Source organism: Camelus bactrianus, chromosome 12 (genome assembly GCF_048773025.1).
Source record: "Camelus bactrianus isolate YW-2024 breed Bactrian camel chromosome 12, ASM4877302v1, whole genome shotgun sequence".
Taxonomy (NCBI): Eukaryota; Metazoa; Chordata; class Mammalia; order Artiodactyla; family Camelidae; genus Camelus; species Camelus bactrianus.
The window spans coordinates 63,014,933-63,039,574 of record NC_133550.1 but is presented as its reverse complement, the minus strand read 5'-3'; the positions used below and the strand labels follow the sequence as shown (position 1 = coordinate 63,039,574).

The following is a 24,642-nucleotide window of genomic DNA, read 5'->3' as shown; positions in this document are numbered from 1 at the left end:
TTTACAACTGTAAAGATTTTTCATAAGTGGTATTTCTCAAAGTAATCACTCAAAAGTTTATTGGGCTACATCAACTATACTTCAATAAAAATTGTATTTTTTAAAAAAGTTTATTGGGCTATTTTCCAATTCTATTTTACTCCACAATTGTATATTTTTGCATTCTCATGACATACCTGGAAGAGATTTAAGTAGAATCAAAGAATATTCTCATGATTCTGACTTCTGCTATGGAAGGGCAAGTGGTGGGACATGGATTAATGGAAAGAGAAAGCTGGGTCATACAGCCAGAAGCAATCTTAATGGGAATCCATTAAGGGGACGAGTCAGACCTGGGAAAACTGGCATGTTGTGACATGTGAGGTCTTTGTGATGCACTAGAGTGTCCTGACACCTGGCTGGTAAGCACCAATAGCTCAGGACCAAAAATGTGTTCTGTTTTGAACTATTTGTGAAGTTTGTTAAACAACAATGTGAACACCAATAATTAATTCTCTCTAGAACACTCAACTAGACAGGCTGGTAATCAGTGGCCAGCATTTTTAGGAACCAGCTAGTAAGCTAATGCCAACTTGCAAAGCTGAAGCCCATTCAACACAGAACTTGACCTCATCACATCAATAGGCCTTGAGGTCCTCCTCACTAAATTTAAGGTTTTTTTAGATCAAAACGTTAGTGAAAGCCTAGGCAAGAAGAAAGAGGCTAGCAAGAAAGACAGTAAGAATGTGGAGGAAATACAGGATGGAAGCAATGCTGAGAGGCTGTAACTTCTGACATACAGCAGTACAAACTCTCAGATGGATAATCAGAAGAGCAGAGTTTCCTCCGCCCACCCCCAATGATCCCCTTCACTCAGTCTATTCCTGTTCTTTTCCCAGCAGGCATCCTACATATGGGTCCTTCTAATACATCTGCAAGAACTTGAGATCTGTATGGCCCAGTGATATGGCGGGAAACATTCTGGTCTTTACAAAGCTATGAAGATGACTGTCCGACATGGTGAGCTATGTATCTCCAAACTGAGAAATAAGTCATTTGCTATCTTGAGGCAACACACAAATCAGATTAATCTTTAAGAAATGGGTTTGTCTCCTTTTGAAAGACAGACTCCCTTCTGCTTCAGTTTTCAAGCATATCTCCCATCCTACATGAGTTTTTTGTATACTCTGAAGAAGCAATAGTTTCTTTACATTCTTTGACTGAGTACAGGAAAATCATAATCTATTTGCAGTTATAAATAAGTTATTTCATTCTTTCAAATGTGAAAGGTAACAAGTGAAAACATTCTTGTTAAAACTCGTAACAGAAAGTTGGTCATTTGCAAAATAGGTCTGCCAAAGGCCAAAAAAAAGGGCGTGGGGAGTCATTTAGAGGTTTTAAAAGGCTATTCCGTTTTTTAAAGCAGCGCTTAGAGCAGAGTATACAAGAATATAAACATCAAATTAAATTACTTTAGAACAAATAAGAATTCTCTGACTTTTGAAATCCATCAGGCAAAGTTTTCAAAACCTCATATACGACACCAGGTAACTACTACAGAGGGGCAAGGACTGTGCCTTTTGATTGCTGACCATTATAATTTCTAGGAATGCAGTATGCCCAGTATATCGTAAATACTCAATATAATCTACTGTATATTGTATATACATTCACACATATATAAATAAAATGCCTAGAACAATATGTATTAGTTAACAGTGGTATTTCTAGGGAGTTAGACTGCGGGGGGGGGCTGTTTAAAATGAGAAAAGGAAGACAATTATATGTCTCTCATGATTTAAATTTTAGGCAAGAATATTTTTTTAAGTTCTTTTAGAATTTTTCAAACTTACAGAAAAGTCGCAGGTATGGTACAAAGAACTCCTTCTCCCAGAACCACTGAAAGAAAGTTGTCAATCTCATGCTTCATCATTCCAAATATTTTAATTAATGTATGTTTTTCTTAAGAAATAAAATCTCCTATGTAACTAATGTACAACTACTAAAATCAGGAAATTAACACTGTTACGTTACTACCATTTGATCCTCAGGCCCAATCCAAGTTTTGCTCTCGCCGCAATGGTCTTTTAAAACAAAAGGATCCAGGAGGGTAAGGTCTGTAGAGCACATGCTTAGCATACACAAGGTCCTGGGTTTAATTCCCAGTACCTCCTCCAAAAATAAATAAATAAAACTAATTACCTACCCTCACCAAAGGAAAAAAAGCGGGGGCGGAGGGGTGGTCCAGGTCAGCATCCTATGTGGCATTTAGTTGACATGACTCTTTAGCCTCCTTCAGTTTGAAATAGTTCCTCAGCCTTCCTGTGACTTTCATGACCTTGAACTTTTAAAGATGATCACAGGCTATTTAATTTGTAGAATGTCCCTCAAACTGGAACTGTCTAATGCTTCCTCGTGATTAGATTCAGGTCATGCACCTTGGCACGAGTATCACCAAAGCAATATTGCATCCTATCAGGTGACATAATTTCAGTTTGTCCCACTGCATGTAATGCTCATTCGGGTCACTTAAAGACTTCTTTGCTTTCTAGCACAAGATATTCCAGGTTCATTTTAAACTTTTCCACTCTAATCCTGAATCAGCCATTTGTCCAATAAACTAGGATTCCTCTTAGTGGAAAGTAGTATTTAGAAGCCAAAATCTAGACATGTGATGTACTCATTGCTATTGAGATACTGCTGCTCCCAGGCACTCTCACCCTATGGGCAGAGCTAAGAAATGTGTGTACATATGTATGGATAAAAATACACATGCATACATGCATTTTACATAAGTTATTTCTATATTTATCAATACTTATTAAAATTCATGAGTTCACATCAATACTTCTGATTCCAATCCAACATCACAGGGTTCATTCTAGTTTTCTCCCTTTCATTATTTGTAACTCCCTCTCCAACAGTGAGAGTTGCTGGTTCCCATTACCCTTAACGTACATACTTGTTTGATCAATCCTCCTCCTGTATTTAACCAGTCTCCCAGTGCTGCTGCCACCCCAACCCCACATGGATGTCCTTCTCACCTCTCTTGAGGTCTGATACACCACACCAGGCCCTCCTTGCATATGAAGGCCTCCACATCCTACTTGGACTCTGACACCCCAACCAGGCTACCTATCTTCTCTGTCTACCTAGGAGGCTTTATGACCAAATTGTTTAAGAAGGAGAAGAGGAAGAGAAGAGTAAGAGTTTACAAAATTGAATGTAAAGTAAATTTTTTTAAAAGAATATGCATTAAATTGGAACTTGTGATAATTCAGACAGTCAAGCTAAAGTGCACTTTTGCATCATCTCTGAAGAACAAGTTTGTTAAGTAAATTAATAGTGTAAACAAGCTTGTAACCCAGATGTTTAACCTACTTCAGAAAAGTAATTGTTTTCAAGCACTTTAAAAATTATTGGGCATGTACTTGCCTTTAATTACTGTCTAATTACAAATGATTTCTATTTTCTTCATTATAGCTTTGATAAGTCCTCCATTTGATTACACTTTAAGAATTACTATTTAAACACAATACAGTTAAGATCCTTTTAAAAATGTCTCTAATTTATTCATCAGTTTGGCTTTTCAATTAATCACCTGAAATAAAGTTTTTAATCACTCAGTAGTTTCTCTTTCTTAATCTATCGTGCTGCTCAAAAAGAAAAATGCCTTTCAATGGCCATCCAGGACTGTCTCCAAAGACCTCCTGCTCTGCAGACCATCAGTACCCACCTCACCGTGCTCGCTGTTACTTATTATGAATGCAGTGCTGAGGATCCCTGTACAGCCATCAGTTCCCATCATTTGATTGCATATTTTATTTAAGACACTCCATTTTACAAAACAGGGATTCACCACGAATTAACAAATGATTCTGTGCTGCATTTAAGAAGGCTTGGGGAGAGAACACGTTCTGGAGTTAGAGCACCAGTTCCTCCAATTCCTCGTTCAGTGGTCTCAGACCAGTTACTAAGCTTTGGGCACTCCATCTTTTTTATGAAGATGAAACCATTCGCCGCATCGGGTTGTCATGAGGACTAAATGAGGGCATGGGAAGTACCTATTATATAACAGGCACTTAATGAATATGAGGTCATGTCCTTTTCCCCCAGAGCCTCACGGAAAGACTCAGTATGATTCAAAGCAGTGTTTTTCAATTTGGTTGCACAGAACCTCAGCGAGAACCTGCATGCAGAAGAACGTGGGCTATAACTGCTCGCTTATGCTGTGTTTGCCTATCACTGCCACTGACCAAAACAAGGGAGACATGCAAAAGCAGTAGCAAGAATCCTATGACCTAAAAACGAGCAATGCACTTATTCCTTACCCAGGAGAATAGAATCTGTATTCAGAGGAGGAAGAAACGAGGAATAAATAGGCTATATTTTCTACTTTAACTTCCAAATAAACATACCAACTAGTCACAGAGACCCCCACTAATCCTGGCCTGAGGGCACTGGGACTATTGAAGGCAATGTCTCAGTGATGCGTTATCTGGTTTTTTTTTTTTTAGCCTAACCAGCTCTGTCAAGTACCGGCAACTAAATATTAAGATTTAATATCTGACAAAAGAAGATCACGTTATTAAAAATTCATTAGAGTTAAGCAATTTTAAAAACCAAAGGTGTTAATACACTATGGGCCTTTCTAGCAGTGTTGGGGGAAAAAAAAAAGACAAAGACAAAATGCTAGTCCCCAGTAGTGAGCCAAGCAGAAACGCAAATGTCCCAGCAGGTAAGACATGGGCTCAATAGAAAATACCAGGATCAGGAGTGAACCTAAAAACTGCCAGCAAATAATGCTAGATGATCTATTTGCTCTGTATATTCAGTATTTGAAATATCTAAGCTTTTTTGGCATGTAAAATTACACGGTTTTGGTGTGTTGTTTCTTTGAAAATCATGAAAATTAGTTTACATTGACGGAATGATGATATAGTGGCATTCCTTCCAAACTGCTTCAAGAGCAAAACCAGATGTTAAAAGAATGCAAACAGAATGCTGAGGTACCATGATTATACACTGTTGTCTCTGCAAATAATTCTTCACACAGAAGGATAAAGTTGTCTACATGTTTCATCTGCAGTCTCTGTGCTTCCAAATGGCTTCCAAGGCTTCCAAATGGCTTCCTAGACTCTGAGTGATATGTCACAGGCCTCACACAGGTGGAGGACACAGGGCCAGGGGCTAAATTCCTTACCTAACAGAAGTCCAACTAGTTATCCAGAAAAGCCCATGTCACCGAAAACACACGGGGGCTCTCCCCAGGAAGAGAAGACAGTCCTGTTTGTCGAACTAGGAATTATAACCCCCAACCACTGCAGACACTACCAATATTTCTGCAACAGGCAACACAGCCAGACTCCCCTGCTTTTAGGCACCACACATCAGCCAAGCTTTTCTTCAGTCTCTCCACCCTTCGAACTGGTGGAAGTGCCAGCTCCTCTGGCTTCTCTTCTCAGTTTAGGTGGAGGATAAGGAGGTAGAGAAGGTGCTATGGTGCAGAGAGCTCAGAGACTGATCTACATGTCAAGTCTTCTCTCATTGTGAAATCTTCTTTGTTTCCTATTAAAGGACGTTTGGGCATGAGCAAGGCAGGTGGGGAAAACAGAGTTCTGTATAAAATACACTGTTGCCTAAAATATACTTAATTTTTAATAGGGAGAGGAGAGTCCACAGGTCCCTTCCATGCTACCCCAAGAGAAGGAGGGATGGCTCAGTGAGTTCAGGAAGCCACTGCAAAGCTACCTGGCCTGAGAGAAGCCTTCGTGTTTGACTTCTTGCCAAGGCAGGAGGGCATAGTGCTCAAGCACATGAACTCAGTAGCCAAGGCTGTCCAGGTCACTTCCTACCTGTGCAGCCTTAGGCAAGATACTTAACCTTTCTGTAGCAGTTAGCTCACAGGGTCATCATGAAGATGAAACGTTAACATATATAAAGCATTTAGCACAGCAGGCCTGGCGTTCACTGTAGGAAGCACACAGGAAGTATTATCTTTCCGTTCTAATTTGTAAGTTCTCACCTCCTCCAACCCAGACCCTTTCTTCTATTCTTTCAGTTTATTCGCCTGATTCTGGTCTTATCTTACTCCCAACCCAGCCTGGACTCCTGGGAACATTCACCAGCATTCCCTGAAGACTTCACCCCCTGGCTCTCCCACACTCCCCATCTAGGCCAGTCCTCACTCAGCCTCAGATGAACCCCAACTCACTGTGTTCTTCATCTTGACTTGCTGCACAGCCAAAGATCACTGCCATTGCAAACATCAAGAATATGAAAACGAATATATGCATGCATATGCATGACTGGGACATTGTGATGTACACCAGAAATTGACACATTGTAACTGACGGTACTTCAATGTAAAAAAAAAGAAAAGGAAGGATCTCCTCTCACCTAAGCTCCTAGAGCTGGCAGATGGTTCTTTCTGCAGGCCTTTTCCAATCTGACTTCATCTCCTAGTTCTACAGAGAGAAGCAACTCCCATTCAGAGGTGAATGTCTCCTAGGGGGAACTCCCTCAAATATCCTTCTCTCCATCTCTAAACTTAACTCTTCCCACTCTAAGGCTAAACTTTCATCTACGCAGCAAATCTCTTCCCACACCTCAATTCTCTTTGCAAACCCGCTCCCTCCCATGTTCAAGCCAACTAGCTCATTAGGTGCCTCCTGGGCACCAGGATGTTCATGGCTACAGAGCTCTCATCTCGTACCTTTGATAGTTACTTCTCTACTTGTTCCTTCCCCCTTAGCCTTCTGATTCCTGCTTTAGAATATAAGCCCCAGAAGGGTAGGGATTTTTATCTGTCTTGCTCACTGTTTTATCCCGAGACCAGCATAGCTCCTGAAACACATAAGGCACTCGATAAATATTTGTTGAGTCAATCCAAGTCATCCTTGATTCATTTCACAAATGCTCACTGAGCACTCACTGTGTGTGTGTCAGGTGCTGGGGTTACAGAGGTAGCACAATTACTTCCTGCCCTAGAGCTGCTCACCATAGTGACAGGAAAAAACCTGAAACCCACAGGGAGACTTCCCAATGCGACAGACAGTGGTGAGCATGACAAACAACCATGTGCCGGGCCTCATGGAGCCCTGAACCTGTTGCACTGAGCTCCTGAAGGCCAAGCCTGACTGCCCACGCTCAGGGCTTATCTCAGCCAACCCCCTGTGGCATTGGCCCTGATAACCATCCTTTACTTCCCTAAACCCCTTCCTGTCTGGGTTTCTCTTGCACCACCCCTTTTCCTGTTTTCATCCCACTCCTCTAATCGTCTGCTAAGAGAGCACTGTCACCACCATGGCCTAGAAGATCGTCTCAATATGTTAATGGATGGCTCTCAAACTTCTCTCTGGAGCTCCTGGCCCTTATTTCCACCTGCCAGGTTATATTAAATGTCCAGCAAACATCTAAAACATGTCCAAAGCAAACGTACAGCCCATCAGCCCCCATCCTCACCCTTCTACAGAATCAGAACCTCTGCTCCGCCCACCATATGCCCATCCCAACCCCTGGCATCACCTGTTCACCCAGCCTGGGACCTATCCACAACTCCTCCGTCATTCTCATCATATCCAATGAATTCACTTCACAAGTGTTCCTAACATCTGGTGTTTCCATCTTTACCATCACTAACTTAATTTACATTCTCCAATCACTCCTCTTGCTGATTGTCCCCAATCTCTCCTCCTGTATCAGATCCTCAACACGGAGATCAACTGAAGACAGTGGAGTTTTTAAAACTGCTGTCTACAAGATAAAACTCAAATTTCTTAGAACACAAAACCCAACCAACCCTTCTACTCTGCTCCAGACGGCCTACACTGTCTCCCACTAATACCTCACCATTTCCCATACTCCCCCACTCCCTAGTTCCTTGTCTTTGTTTATGCCACTTCCTCTGCCTGAAATGCTAGCAATAAAAATTATGAAAACAGGAGCTACCACTGACTCCAGGCAATAAGAGGTACTATTATTACTCCCCATTTTACCAGTGAGAAAGCCGAGGCACACAGATATTACTTACCCAACACTGGGCTGACCTAACCACACGACTATCCTGACTTCAGAACCTCAGCTCTTAACTATTACGTTAAATTAGCCCTGATCTACTTACCATCCCCTTCCCCCACCATCCCCCACCAAGCAACTTCCAGTTTCCCTTTAAGACTCAATTCAAATGCTTCTTTCTCAGGGGAGACTTCCCCAGTCCCCTCTGTCTCTGTCTCCAACCCCTAGGATCCCTTGGCATCATACCTCTCTCTTTATTACAGGCAGCCTCACATTACTGGTTGAGATCCAAAGATAAAAGTCAGGTTTTTTTATCTTTGTTCTATTCCCAACACTGTACAGTGCCTGATACATACGTAGGTAATAAACAAAATTTTCCAAGTGCACAGGAATATCCTGCTCACTCAAGTCTACCCAGCTAGTTACTGCTTCCAAACACCCTACCTACACTGCTAACCCCAACCTCTCCCCTCCTCCTCTCTCTGTCCCAGGACTCTGAAGATGAAGATTCAAAGCCCTTGCTGGGGCTGCCACTCCTACAACCAGCTGATAGCATTATCACAGCAGGGCAGGCCCGGGAGCTGCTGGTCACGCTCCTCTGGATTAAAGGAGTAAAGTGCATCTAAAAAGCACTTTCTCTCACTAAAGACAGACAGAATGGACATTTGATGTGCAGTTACCAGATTTAAGGTCTTTGTCATTTAAAATGTCAGAGTGGAATGATGGAGGTAGAAATAAAAATGTACATAATATGACAGAAAATCTCCGTGGCCATTATTCACAACTCACAAAGAGCCAACAGGCTGGCAAAAACATACAAAGTAATATTACTTAGTTCTGTGACCTGCCTGTCACTTTTATATAATCACCATGAATATATAGTTGACCCTTTAACAACTATGGTTTGACCTGCGCAGGTCACTTATACACGGATTTTTTCCAGTAGTAAATATTTAACAGTTGGTTGAATCCACAGATGCAGAACTATGGAAACAGAGGGCTGACTGTAAAATTACACTGGGACTTTCAACTGCGCAGAGCTTGGCACCCCCAACTCTCTCATTGTTAAAGGGTCAACTGTATACTTCATTAAATCTGATAAACTTTACTATTGGTTTTGACTATTATTCTAGATTCTACAACTGCTCAGCACCCAATGGAGTTGGCTTTTTTTCCTTAAAGTACAATGGTTATCTGTTTACAGTATATTCAGAGAGAGCAAAGTAATTTTTTTTAAAGTGTGAGTCACTGTCACACAGTGACCAGCATCACTGTCAGTAAATAAGAATGAAGGAGGGTAGTTCCAGAACTTGAAGTAAGGTTTATTCCTAAGAGTGAGGCTAATAAAACCAGCAAGCGCATAGTTAACCGTCATACACGCTATGAGACGGTCTATAATTATAGTGGTTCCAAACACTGAACTTTAGTACCTGCGCTGATCTACATTCCCTATGTAATAGTCTTCATAAAGCAACCAACATAGTAAGATGTCTCTTAAACTGAGATTTTCCATTCTACTCTTTCGTTAAAATGTTTTTTCTTTTGAAATGATGGTAATAGTGGGTTTTAAAAACACCTTTACTTGACAAATTTAAAACTGGTCACTCATGTTAGATCCCAATATTGTTTTTGCAATGTTATAGCTCCCTGAAACTCAAGCCTGGGAACCACCATGTTAAAGTGTCTGCAGAGACTTGGGAAACAGCCAAATCCAGCCTGCTTGACGAGGATGTAGTTTTAGAAAGGAATAATTAAAATGGAAAGCACACCATGCATTTCCCCAAATCGTGCCTAAAAAGCAAAAATAAAAACCCCAGTATACTTCAAGATTTTATATAGACACAACACTTAAGGTTCCCCATGCATACCTGCATCTTAAAGACTCGTAAGTCCTTTTGTAGTAAGCAAAGACCAGTTTAATTCAGGAAAGGAATTTTTTTTTTTGCAGGCAAATCTATTAGTACCCTGACAAACAGTGGGAAATGCTGAACTAATCAAATGTATTGAAGTGTGTCTGAAAACAGAATGTGTTAATTAGTGGAAATGTGTTTTCCTGAAACCTGGAAAAGGGGCAGGGAATCAACCCACCCCCAATCCTTCCAAAAAAAGAGAGTATGGCAGTGTTTTCCACGGGGCCTTTCTAGGAGAAAATACATAATTCAGTAATAGGGTGTCTTCTACTTCAGTTTCTCTAAAATCTAGGGGGAAAACATACATACATCTCCATTCCTCAATATGGGTGGCCAACTCCTTCTGATTCAAATGGAATGCTCTGCACTTGTAAGGGAGGACAACATTCTGGTCATCAAAAATATCCATCTCCGACATGCTGAAGTAACAAACCAACATTTTAAAAAGTCACTTATGAATTTGGTTGATATGATAGCTGAATGGTCTGGTAAATTTGATTCTCAAGACCAGCAAAACCGGGGTTCATATCCTTGACTATGGCCACCCTTGAGTAGTTCCCTAAAACTTCTTTAAACCTCATTGAGACAATCCAGAGTAGACCATTAAATCAACGTAATGGTCAGGATCAGCATTTCTTGTTTTTCTTTTTGTTGTACACATTGGATTTGAAATGGACATATCAGAATAGAATATATCAGAGTATCTAACAGTAAATACTTTTGCTTCAGGGTCCACTTCATGTATGTGCAAGGTGTCAATGCAAATTGTATTTCTTAGTGTATATTCAATCAAAAAGTTTGAAAGCCACTATTCTAAGCTACCCAATTAGCTGTCTAACTTCAGCTTATAAATAGGAACTTCTTGGCATAAAAAGAACAACAATTATTTTCTGCAAGAAAAGGGGTAAAAAAACAATGGCACCGAGAGGCACAAGACTCACTGCTCTGGGCTCCTGGGAGGGGGCAAGGGATCTTCCACTAGGTCCCTGGCCTTATTAAGCCATTAAAGGGCATTATGTAATAAGCCCACCACTGCACAGTCTGGTTTTTCACAAAGGCATGGATAACCAAAATGCACCTCTAAAGGAAAACAAAAATGTAGGGGATTAATTATCATACTGGTTTAAAAGACAAAAACCAAAACAGTACGTCACGGAATAGCCGGCACCCCAAACTTTTACAAGGTACTTCAGAGAAAAATAAGGTCCTCTACATCTGCTGAAATGAAATTGTGCAGCAACCCAAAACCAATGCTTACTTTCCAGAGTGAACACAGTTTGGTTCCAAGCACAACTCAAGATCATTTCTATCTTTAAAGGTTATTATTTAGAAGGTGTAACTGCAACTACAAAGCAGTACAAATCAATGAGGTAACTAAATAAAAATCTTTGAACCTGCTTTTTTTTATAAACCACTCCATATTTACTAAATATTATACTGGCCCAGGATGTCAAGAAATACAAAGTGAGTGTAACAGTCTATGGCCAAACAGCCTGCAGATCGCCAAAGAGAAGTGAGATTCAAGGTCAAAACTATGACCTCTCTGGCACCCCCTTCCCCTCATACACCTCCACCCCCGCTAGAAGGCTGGGACTGGACCACTGACTGAAAGTTTCAGAGAACAATGGAATCCTTCCTAACTTCATACCTCCCCACCTGAAACCATCATCCCACTGACTCCAGAGTTCAAAAAGGGGGCGGGATTGCTCCTACCCCTCAACTGAATCTGTTTTTAGATGTAAACGACCATACCTAGAATTTCTGAAATATACGATCTGGTATGTTTAAGAATGTCTACCAAGGTACCATCCTGCTGACCTTAGCCAAAACAAGTTTTTAATTCCTGTTTTAAATTTTAGAATCTATGCGTAAAAAGTTCATTGCCTTACATGCAAAATTAGGATTTGACCCTTCCAACTGTAAAAATTTCATTAGCATAAGCCAACATGCATTCTAAGTAACACCAATCCTGTGAAATGCTTTGTGATGGTAAAAATGCTTCGTGACTATTTTCAAAGGGCACATGAGCTGTAAGGTAGCCTATCTTACTTGGCACAAACCTTCCCTGTCCAATCTGATAGCCACACATGGCTAGTGTGCAATTTTAGTAAGACTACTGTGACTGAGAAACTGAATTTTCAACTGTATTTCAGTTTAATTAATTTCAATTTTAAAATTGATAACATTTCCATCACTGGAAAAATTTTATATGTCTGGAAAAACTTGGGTATGTGAATGTACTTTTTCAACTCTAAATTTTATCAAATCTAAATACAGATCAAGCATTTCCCATGAAAATTTCACATTCAAACTGAAATGTGTTACAAGTATAAAACACCCACCAAATTTTAAAAACTTAGTATGAAAAAAAAGAATGTCAAGTATCTCATTAATATTTTTAAATCTATTACCTGTTGAATTGACAATATTTTGCAAATATTGGGTTAAATATATAGTATTAAAATTAATTTTACCTGTTTCTTTTTACTTTTTCAATGTGACTCCTGGAAAACGAAAGTCAGTCTGTTTCTACTGAATGATTCCCAAGCTTGTCCCTGTGGCACACCGTCCAACACCAGGTTTGGGGACACTGCCATAACCAAAGACTAGTCTTCCTGTACAGTATCAAAACCTGCTGACCACATCTGAGATGGAGAAGTCCTCCCCTCATCTTCAGTGACTAATGCCTGTCCTGCACAACCACCTTTCTTTCATCCTCTCTCAGGTCCTCTTTCTCTTCCTGTCCCCAAGGCCCATTCTTGGTTCTCTTTTCTATTCTCTTCACTTCCATGATGACCTCATCCTCTCTCGGCTTCGACTATCACTTCTACGTGGATGCCTTCCAACTCTTTATCTCCACTTCTGACCTCTTTCTCAAGCTTCAGCTCCACACTGCCAGCTGCCGCTAACCAGTTCCATCTGCAAATCCCACCAACTTCTTAAACTCAGTATGTCTGACTTGGAATTCCTCATCTTCATTGCTGCTGAAGATCTGCATCATTCACCTTGAAAACCTGGAGACCCTGGTCCCTCTTCCAGGCCCAGTGTCCGTCTTATGAGGCCCTTTCATCACAGGCTTTTCTGCTGCAGCCTTCGAACTGACCTGCCTGTCTCTCAATTCTCCCCTCAGTCCTCACCTCCCCCAACCCTACCCTCACCAGTCCTCCTCTGCCCCACTGTTATATTAGTATTCTCAAAATACCACTTTCATCCATTGCTATCAGACTTTCAACAGGTCCCCACCATCTCCCAAGGCAATCCAAACTCCTCAGCAGGCGCCCCAGCCCTCCTATAGACACCCAACCTCCCTCCAATCCCCCCAAACACAACTAATCCTCCAGCTGCAATGCTCTGCCCTCAAGTCTACTCTCCACAGTTCTGCCCGATCTTTTTAAGGCTCAGCTTAAATACAAGGTCCTCATAAAGCCTCCACTGATCAACCCAGCTAAAATTAGCCTTTCTCCTCCCTCAAACTCCTCTTGTATTTTTCTATTTTTCTATTTCTAATGGCAACCACTGTAGTAATGAGAGTATGTCTATGGTCTTACATTCTTTATAAAATAGTGTCCTTTTAAACAATATCCAATAGCACTTGTGCTGCACAGTGCCGTCTTTGGCCATCTTACCAAAGAAATCAACTTAAAAAGGAAAATTCTGGTAAACTTGGGACTACTGATGATTCTCAAATCATTATCTCCAGCCAGGTACCTAATTAATGCAGACCTTCATTTAGATGTCCCAAGATTCAGTAACTCCAAAACTGAACTCATTATCTCAACCCCACACCTGTCTCTCATCTAAATGAACCCTAACTCAGCGAATGGTATCCCATCTCATCAGTAAGTAGCCCAAACCAGAGACAAAGGTGCCATGCTTTATTTCTCCAACCCTCACCTTCTCATACTCAACGATCAGGTCCTGTGAAATATTCTTCCTAAATGTCTCCAGATCTATCCACTTCTTCACAATTCTGCTGTCTCTGTAGTCCAGGCCACCGTTACCTGATTACTGTAATACTATCTGGTCTTATACTCAACTCTCCAGTTATTTTCTACTGTGCAACTAGAACGTATCTTTCAAAAATCCAATCTGAACAGGTAAAATTTCTGCTGAAAACCTTTAATTGTTCTAAAGATAAAGACTTCCAAACATGACTTACAAACTCTTTGGCATCTGGCTAGTGTTCACCTTTTCATCTTCACTTCTCATTTCCCAGATTATCTCTTCCCTTACATACATCACACTCCAAGCGTGTCCAAGTACTCTATATGCGGTTCTCCAAAGTCCTCTCTTGCCTCAGCGCCCTTGCATGAGCTGGTCCCTCTATTTAGGATGGGTGTCCCTCTTTTGCAATTACCAAACACCCTGAGGGCTGGCCAGCCCCTCCTGTCAATTCTGTATAACCTCAGTAACGGTACCTGGCAAAAATCTTCATACTCCTGTGCTAGCACCTATCCCAATATCTGGCATGGAATGGGTATTCAATAATTATTTGTCGAATGAATGAACAGATAAACTTTTTTTTAAAACAAATTCCAAAGTCAATGAATGAAAGCTATCTGTAATCTATATTAATTCAACTGTGTTGTATAAAGCAGGCAATTGACCTAAATTTTTATTTTATCTCTTTCGAATCAAAACTATTAATACTGTGGTTAAATAGAGTTAACATGTGCAGGCTCAGAATGATGAAAACAAAGGGGAAAACACTGTATTTTACGTTCCCCTTTGCCTTGTAAACTCTAAGACCAATTCATTTGAAACTGCTGAGAACCTCTGATGCAAAACACAGAATGCATAAAAAGCAGCCAAGCAAACGTGGAGACATCACAGAGGCAGAGCCTGGAGGAAACTGGAGAGCATGAGGAGGCGACATCAGACCATAGGAATGTAGGGCCTTTAATAAAAGAAAACGCTCAGCCCTGCTCCTGTCCTCATCCAGGCTGAAGCTCAGTGCAATCAGTGCACGCACTCCAGGATGCTGGGAACATGAGAGAGGATCAAGGCATCTGTGGGGCCGTAACAGCCTTTCTGGTTTATGTAACAAAGAGAGAGCGTGCAAAGGGGAAGGAAATACTAAGCAACAAGCTAGGTGCTGGCCCTTACGCATAGCGTCTCCTTTATGCTTCACAACAATGTATTGTCTCCATGTTACTGATGAAGAAACAGGGGCTTAAGGTCACATAACTGGTCTTGGTGACTTACACTCAGGTCTAATTCAAATACTTCTTTATTGAGCACTTACACGTGCTAAGCCCAATTCTAGATGCTGGGGACTGAGCAATGAGCAAAACAAAGTCTGCTCTCATGAAAGCTTCTGGTTTTGTGGGGAGTGATGCACCACATACAATGTGATTTCAGAGGGTGATACAATCAAGGGATATTTAAAAAAAGCAAAACTGAGGACTGTGATAGAGTAACTAGGGAGGCGACTTAAGTGGCAGGGTCCTCAGAGATCATTTAAATGACAATTTTGAGGAAATACTTTTGCAGGGCTAAAAAAAAAAAAAAAAAGGATAAAGGAACTATCTTGTCAAACCTTAAATGAAAGTCTCTAGAACTACCATAAGCAAAAATCAGCATTCATTCCCTGATTATCAGTAAGGAGACCATCAGGTGAAAAGAACTACAGTGTTACCATAGTCATAACCCAAAGTGGTAGGTTAGATAGTCATCAGCTGGCAAATATTTCCACAAATGAACCAGTGGTTGCTCAGGACAATGGGCCGACCAAATTAATTCTTAGATTCCCCCAGCACCTACAGCAGCACCTGGCATAATAAATGACTGCTGAATATATGAAGGGAGAAAGCAAAACACGTTAAAATGTCACCATCATGGGTTAAATCCCTTTTCAGGCCAAGTGGCTTCAATTCACCCCACCCCACCCCACCACCAGTCTTAATCACAAGAAGCAGGTGAGGGAAGTCGGATTAGTATAAATCCTCAAACAATCCTGCACTAGGAAACAATCAGCATGTGCTGCCTCACCTCCCAGACGATAGTCAAAGCCCCACATTTAAATCCCAAGCGCCACATAAAGAAAATCTAATATCCAAATGACAACTAGAAAGTAATAAGAAGTAATTATTTGGCTTCTTTAAATAAGGGTTCCCCTAATGCAGATACTCAGGCTACTTACGTACCAGGTACTTGTTCTAACTATCACACACACAGTACCAAGGTAAAGCCACTGGTTCTTTACCTGAGTTATCTTCCCTGCTGGACTGGTATTCCTTGAGGGCAGGACAAAGTACATTCATCTGTGTTGCCTCAGGACCTTGTCCAGTTTAAATGGCAAAAGGTCAATGATTATACTGAGTTACAAAAATTAAATTTCTCCAAAACTTCAGTTGTGGGGCAGCTGGGTAGAGTGAGGCCCATGAGGCCCACCCACCCTTACCACTGCTCCCTGCGGGGCCTGCTCTGCAGACCCACAGGCCCCATCGTCACACATCACTCTTTCCGCGTCTCTTGCAGAACTGAGAGCTGGAAAGGCCTTAGAAGTCTCTGCTTCAATTTTTAGACGTTTATTTTTAAAGGACTGTCCCAGTGGCAATAGAGAATAACAAATGGCCATTCAAAGCTGAACAACAGAGTTGAGTTTACGCCATATACCAAAGATGCCAATGCTTCCTTTCTGGCACACAGATGGAGGGACTGAAAAACAGTTTAAAAATAAGATACCACTTCTGATAGATAGGCACTCTCAATTTTTGTGATGTTTCAGCAAAGTCTTAATAATGAATCTGTGACATTTCTTTCTGAGACAGGGTAGCATTGTGATTAATGACATTACTATATTATCACAACTAGACCCAGCATAAGGAAATATGGATTGGGGGTGGGGAAACTTTGGTAAGGATTATATTAACTTTCTCCGGTAAGAAACTTCTGCATAAGCGGTCTCATTTTTAAAAACCCCAACACGCAAGTTCTAATATCCCTGGGTTTTGCTCTTCATAACATCAGCCACATCACTAAAGTTTTTAAAGCTTCATTTCACACTACCAACAGAAAGAAAACTTCAACCAAAGGCACAAATTAAATACTATCCATCTGCACACTTGATTTATTACTCATTTTCATTTGCCTCTGAATTACCATAGTTTGGAGCCATAAGGATTGGCTCTGCAGAACTTAGATCCAAAATGGCAGCTGAGCTTCTGAAACTCACCAGAGCCATAATGCTTAACATACGTGAAACCAGGTCTTATTTATCTCACTTTTCAACCTGTCTAGGAGAGAAGAATATTTACAAAAACATTTCAGAGAATCAGATGGCATTCTGTTAATGCTCATTATATCATTCTCCTTCTTGTCTAAGAGAACAAGCACCCAGCTTCTGGTTTCTCTGCTCTGCAAACTGAATTAACCTGCTATTCACATGTTTACACAGTCCACAAAAACAAGCTAATGGCAAAACATGGAAAGCTTGGGTTTTTCTCACTCTTTTTCTGCAAGGCCAACTTAGGAAATGGGCGTAAAATGAATCATCTAACAAGTAAAGCCCCAAATAAGCGCTTTCATTTTCAGAAAAAACAACAACAAAAATCAAGAGTTCTAATTTTCCTTAGGTCTACCACAAAGCAACACTCCCTATCACTATGGTAATTTCTATGTCTTTTCCTTTCAATTCAAGCTGTAAAAAATTTTTTAAAGAGACAAATTTGTTCCAGATTACCTCTTCAATGTAGTTTCCAATCCCTCTTACACAAAAGCTAAACTTGTATCACCAAAAATTTTACACTGAATTTAAACTGTCCCTTCTCTCCTTATTTCCACTAATACAATAACAACATTAATTTTAGAAGAATAATAAAATATTTGCTCTTTGGAGACAGAGGGCTTTAATTATCTTTATGTATTCAAATGAAAGTCTTTTCGTTAAATTAGCGTGAAAGTCCCTTCATCTACACACAATTGGCCCAAAGAAACAGGCCATTTTCAGCACAAGAGGCCAATCCATTTTAACAGTGAATAAAGCTTTTGAAAGCACTACACACCCTCTTCCAGACTGTCAAATTTTCAAAATGGTCCAGCATTTTTTCCATTTTTTTTAACACTTTCAGGCCCAGCAAGCATCTTATAATTAGATTAATTAAGAGGGAAACAACAACAAAAAAACCCACTGCTCCCTCCTCATCAAAATTATTCCATTTATGCTTAATTAGCTTTAATACAAGTCTACATATTTAATGATGGGGATATGACAATTCGACCCATTTGCATATTTAAAATGCCTTTTCTAAACTATACTTTGTAACAGATTTAGAAGAACAGTCTCTTTCTCATGCCAATATGCTAAGGCATAAATCAGGAAGATACAAATTAGGAGAAAAAAAAAGAAAAGAAAACAAGGCCTCTCTGAGCCAGGGATGTGCTGAGGGGGTGGGGTAATTTACCCAGGGGTGGGGGCAATTTACCCGCCACATCACAAACTACAATCCTTTCAGCCCACCAGACCGAGAAGCATTACATCACACTCTCACAATGATAGGGGGAGGTGGCTCTGAGAAAGCAAGTTTTCAGCCTTCTTCCCTCCCTGTTCCCAGGCTTTCTAGAATCCTGCATTAGGAGTAATGGAATTTAACTTAAGAGCACCACACAGGTTCGGGGGTAACCACCATACATACACATACAGCTACTTATTTACGTGATCCTAAATGACCACTACACAAGGGATACGTGGACGAAGTGGGCAACTACACACACAGATGTTGAATTTGTGTTGAAAAGCCCAGTTCATCTGTGTAAAATTAAACAGAAATTGTAATCCATGAGAAACGAAGGCGGCCAATCCACAGGGAGAAACTGATAAAGAACTAATTCCTAACCAGGGTGAAGAGCTGTTTATATTTTGAAAACACCATGTTTACAAGATTGTCCTACCGTTTAGTTCAAACCACGATCAAAATAAAAGCGCATCTGGCTGCACATTTGAGAACACACACAGAGCCCCAGTGCAAATGAGCGCGCGCAGAGGAAAGGGGTGATCCACACATTGCCTGGGAGGTTTCAAGCAGGGGAATCTACAAACCCCAAACCTCCTGGTGTTCACTCGCCCCCAGCCTGATGTTTAAAATGTATCAGGTCTTATTTTAGGTTTCACATCTCTCTAGGAAGGATGGCCTAGCTTTATTTAAAAAAAAAAAAAAAAAAAAAAAGGCTTTCCCGGGGTAGTGCTTGCCCTCCCAGATCCTTTGTCGGCCTTAGCAGCCGAAAGAATGCAAACCCATTTATATTTATGCAAATTTTTGCAGCAGATTTAAGGGGGCAGGGAGAGGACTGTTTTTTAAAAAACCTCTTTCTAAATATCAAATTTCCAACTACTCACAGCTTTACTTATTTGCAAGACAGAAACGATGATGAAAATCTGCATATAAATTAAAAGTGCAATTAAATCACTTCAAAATTAAATATTTTACCAACGCTTTTCCATTTCTAAAATGCCGAACCAAAAGTACATCACGGGTCTGATTTACACAGATTCACGACATGTCTGAAGCCAGTCTCCATGCTAGACAAATGTCGATTTGCAACAGCACTAGTGACACGGTTAGACAAGATCCATATAAATCAATTGGTTTTTAAAAAGTGAAAATATTTACCAACCTCATAAAGTGCAGCAGTGCTTAAATCCAGCAAATTGAGGCATACAAGGTAGAAATGGAAATGAAAAAAGGTCCAAAAAATGATTTCTTTTTGTCTATCTGTTTTTTTGTATTTTAAATATTCAGAAACCAGCAGAGACTCTGTCGGCCATTTTGGCTTGAACTAACTCTCACACTCACTCTCCCTCTTGCTCTCTCTCTCCCCCTCTGTCTCTAAAGGAAGCAGCTTTTTGTGACCTTCAAATAGAGGCGGATCATGTGACTTCGGGTAGGTTTGTCAATCAGGAAAGGGGAGGGAGCTGGGGATGAAACTGCCTTAAAGGGAAAGCGGCCCTTTTCCACTCTCATTTGTGAAATGCTGTTATCTCATACTCGCCACCTACACACACTGAATGTGAAAGTGGCAACAGCATAAGGGTAACAGATGAACAAAATATAAAAACCTTTATTGGTTTATAGAAATATGCTCAGTTGCTAACGATTCTTGCAGATCCTGGAGCTTGGCTGGCTTGCAACAGTTATCCTCTAGATGTCTGGGCAAGCACAGGCTGGCAAACTGCTCTTTAAAGGGGGGCTTTTAAAAACACCTTACCCAAACAAGAGACTTTCATGTTTAAAGATTAAGGTGAAATACAGGGCGCAACTGATCTCTAACAAGCTCCTAAAATGCACAGGAAAAGGCTGAAAGGAAATATACCAAAGTATGAACTGAATGCAAACTCAGAGAGGTTAAGTGACTTATCCCAAATCACACAGCAAGACAGATGCAGAACAGTGACTAGTTTCCCAACTGAACTCCACATTTACTATTTTGGCTATATGTGTGTTTGGTACCTCTTCCCTCCACCCCAAATAAAAACTCGGCTACAGCACAGCAAACTGGCCGATATGAGTCATCTTTAATCTCCTCCCCCACCTGAGGAAGTAGCTTGCAGCTGACCTGGAGTAAGCACTACATTTCAAACCTACCTGGTTTCCCCCATCCTTAAGTCCCTTCCTCTCACTAAGTGCATCTTTATGTTCTACCCCCGCTAAGAAAACCACACTAGGTTTGCATCTCAAGCCCAGGCTGTGTAACCTTGGTTAGGCAAGTCCCTTTACCTTCGGGGCCTCAGTTTTCTCATTGTGGAATGTAAGGACTGGACATCACTAGATTATATCTGGTTCCTTTCAGCTCTAAAACTGTACACGGCTTCTTTCTTTTAGCAGTTCTGTTTCATCTTATCCTTGCCATCTCAAAAGTCATTACCCCAGGAAAGCTTTCCCTTGACCCTCCCCGTCTAGACCAGGCCTTCCTGTTCAATGTTCCCATACATCCTTTATGACTTCTTCACAGCACTGGTCATAGCTGCAATTTCTTGCCAAAGAACTTGCTTACAGTTGGTTGTCCCTGGTATGTATAAAGACAAACACCACACCTTCCTTCACTGCTGTGTGAACCTCCACACGGAGCCCCACATAGTAGGTGAATAAAGGAATGAATGAATGACTCAGATCTCCATTCAGAAGTGCTAGGCTGAACAAGAAGAGATGTGCCACTCGAACATACAGAATAAAAGTCACATAGTTTCCAGAAACTCATCTCCATCTATTCAAGGACTGCTTGAGGAAATAAAGTAACTAATTTGATAGAAAGTGGGCAACAGTGCCCTGTGACTAACTGACTCCATCTATCTCTATAAACCAGAAAAGGTCGGATTCCACAGTGTGATTCTCCCAAATGAACTGGGCTGACCGAGCATAATCTGACATGCCAGCCAGCAGAGAAACTGACGGATTCTGTAAGGCCAGCATTCCCTGAAAAGGAACCTATGAACCCTTCTAAATCCCACAGGTCTGTCATCCTGGCTTCTGGGTCTTTATTCAGTCTCCCTTTGCTTTTTCCACTCTGATAGATGAACAGGAAAGGGGCTGTTTCTGGGCAGGCAGAGGCCAATGCCTAGACGATCTGGCAGCTTGAATATTTATGGCGTAAATGCTTCCACTGTCTTTGCACAGCCCTGAACGGAGTAGGAGCCAGGACCTGGACTGACAATTGAGATGTAGGCAAAAGCAGGAAACTCCTAGGGTGGAAATTTTGAATATTTCATCTATTTTTATCCTTCCAATACCTTCCAGATGAGTTACGGAAAGCTTCCTTATGGAGAGCATGCTCAACATGTTAAAATGCATGGAGACTGTACAGCTGCCTTATTTTAATTTGTGATGGACACGTTTTCTTTATAAGACTGAATTTTGCTAAGTCTCCATTTCTTGATGCAGCATATTATTGTACAAACGTGTATATGTGTTACCATGTGAGTATTAAATAAACTGCACGAGAAGTCAGGAAACAAACACATTTTAAAACAAATATTCGTTCAATTTTCAAATAATATGACTGACATTTTTTCTTCAACCTCTAGGCATCTTTTGTTTTGTTTTGTTTTTCGTGAGATACCTCTAAACTTAAAGCAATGAGTCCAACTGTTCATCTAAAAGAAACAAGTGCAATAAATGTACTATTGCCCCTGTATTTCCAGGCATCTGAGACTCTGTGATATATTTATTGCACTTTTTTCATATTAACAATTAGACAGCATTTTTCAATTATATTATCACAAGGTGAGTATACAAAGTAATAAAAAACTAATTTACTTTTTTAAATAAATAAACCAGAACTTAAAACACCCAACTGAGTGTTATCAAAGTTGCACCTCTGGCGACTGTATAACTAAAATATTTCCATGAGGAAATAGGACTGAAAATAATGTACTGAACATTTAACTCAAAAATCTAGAAAATGACTAACAAACCCAAAAAAGAAATTAATGGTGATAAAATCACAAAGATAAAGCAACAGTCAAAGAGTAAACTGAATCAATAAAAGCAAAAAATTTTTGTTTTAAAAAATAAAAGTAGATAATCCTTTGGAAAGCCTGATCACTTAAAAATAAGAGAGAAGTTACAAATTAACAGTAGGGCTGAGAAAGGGGACATTATAACTACAGATTTGGAGAGGATTTTTTTTAAATTGTGAGAGAATTTTATGTAACTTTATGTCAATAAATCTGAAGATTAAGTAAAATGGATGATAGTCAAGGAAAATAAACATTACCAAGGTCAACTCAAGAAAAGTTATAAAAATAGCAACAATAACTCACAGCAGAAATGTGTAAGATATTAAAAGAACTAGCCACTAAAACTATCTGACACAAATGGTTTTCTGGGTGAATTCTACAAAACTTCTATCAAGTAGATAATTTCCATGTTATCCCTATTGTTCTTGAATTTACGAAGATAGAAGAGAAAGCTTCCTAATTTCTTCTCTGAGGTTAACATATTCCTGATACCTGTCAGGACAAAGATGGTCCAAAAAAATAAAACTACAGACCAATCTTCACTTGTGAAGATAGATATAAAAATCCTAAGTAAAATACTAGCAAATAGAATTTAGCAGTTTTAAGAAAATATTTCATTATGATCATGTATGGTTTATACCAACAATGCAAGGACTGTTAAATTACAAAATCTATTAATATAACTCTTCATTTGTTCAACAAGTACATACTATGTGCTTTCTATGTGTCTGACTCTGCTCGGGCCGGGGAGACAGCACTACCAGGCAGGGTAGGTCCAAGTGGAGCCAAAAACCTCATGGGAGAAGGAAACCACTGAGAAGGAAACAGAGTTGACAGGATATGGAAAAAACTGAAGGAGGCTCACTTTAGATAAGGTGGTTCAGGAAGGTTTTTCTCAGGAGGGACATTCATTTAAACTGAGTTGAAAAGTAATTGCTTGAATGTTCAAAGAACAAGAGGGATGATCAGGAGGCCAGGCCATGTGACCAGGGAAGAGAGGTGTAAGGCAAACCTAAGGAGCAAGGAGGAGTTGGATCCTACTGGATCCTGCAGGTCACAGAAAGGATTTTATTGTCAGAACAGTGGAAAGTCACAGAAGAATTTTAAAGCAGGAGAGCCAACAGTGCCGTTTTATCCACTGCTCCCTCTTCACTTAATACCTAGGATCTACAAGCTTTTCAAGGGCCTCGGCAAATGTTTGGGACCTGAAAAACATATTAACAAATCTAAAACACAAAACAAAAATTATAACCATAAAAATTAATAAATGCTAAAGTGTCCTTGAAAGATAACACCCAGCACTTTCATATTAAGTTTAGCATTTCTAAGTTTTCGTTACATTTGAAAACAATCCTCACTTTGCAAAACACACTAAATACGTTAACTACTAATAAATCTCGGATAATTACAAATTAAGTCAATTATTTGTAGCCAAAGAATTTCCAAAGCAAAACTATTAAAATTCTTTTAACATATGATACCAAAAATAAATAAATAAAACCACATAATTAATATGGGATGTGGGTACCTTCTAATATGTTTTAGTATGTAAAGTGGGATAAAGTCTCCAAAACCTCCCAAAGTAAGCATTCCAAGAATCCATGGAGGTCTTACAACCACTTTAGGAAAGACAAGATCAAAGTTATATTTTCAAAAGCTCACCCTGGCTTCTGTATGGAGAATATACCAGAGAGGACCAAGAGGAGAAGCAGGGACAAGCTGGAAGGGGACTGTGGCCTTCTAGGTGAGGGAAGATAGCTTGGATCAGATGGAGGTGGTAGAGGCGAAGAGAGCACATAATGTATTTTGAAGGTGGAAGTGATTCTATCGTAAGATAACTTAAGAAAGCAACCTGTGACTATGATGAAATACAGTAAGGCCAATCAACTCTTTCAAAAATAAGACTCTAAACTCTGAACTCACCATTCATTCATGCAGTCATGAACCATTTTTCTGAGCATCTACTATGTATCAGATACTGTGCCAGCACCAAGCCCAGGAGGATTCTAACAAAGAGGATTCTAACACCTTGAAGGACAGAGACATGCAAATCCATTATTAAAATATAGCATGCTAAGTGCCATAATTAAGGTACAAATAGAAATGTAAGATAGTTATGCTATGGGAATACAAAGAGCTAACTGCCAAAAGTCAGAAAAGGTTTCACAGGGGAGGTGAGATTTTAAACTGCGTCTTAAAGGATGAGTAGGAGTTGCCATGTAGAGAACATAAGAAAGACAAAGACTTTCCTGAGTCTCACCAACTTCAGTATTACCAAACAGC

General features: G+C 40.1%; 1 protein-coding gene across 6 annotated transcripts in view; it reads right to left on the bottom strand.

Annotated features, from left to right (window-relative positions):
- The window catches only part of TNRC6B (trinucleotide repeat containing adaptor 6B), a 225,200-nt gene that overhangs the window by 107,585 nt on the left and 92,973 nt on the right, over positions 1 to 24,642 (bottom strand). The window contains exon 1 of one of the 6 annotated variants that reach the window (XM_045520635.2): positions 19,521 to 19,742. The exons of the other annotated variants lie outside the window; for them this stretch is intronic. Within the exon in view, the coding sequence (XP_045376591.2) occupies positions 19,521 to 19,525 (5 nt within the window). The 5' untranslated portion in view covers positions 19,526 to 19,742. Of the gene's footprint in view, positions 1 to 19,520; positions 19,743 to 24,642 lie in introns of those variants that run through there. 6 annotated transcript variants of the gene reach the window in all.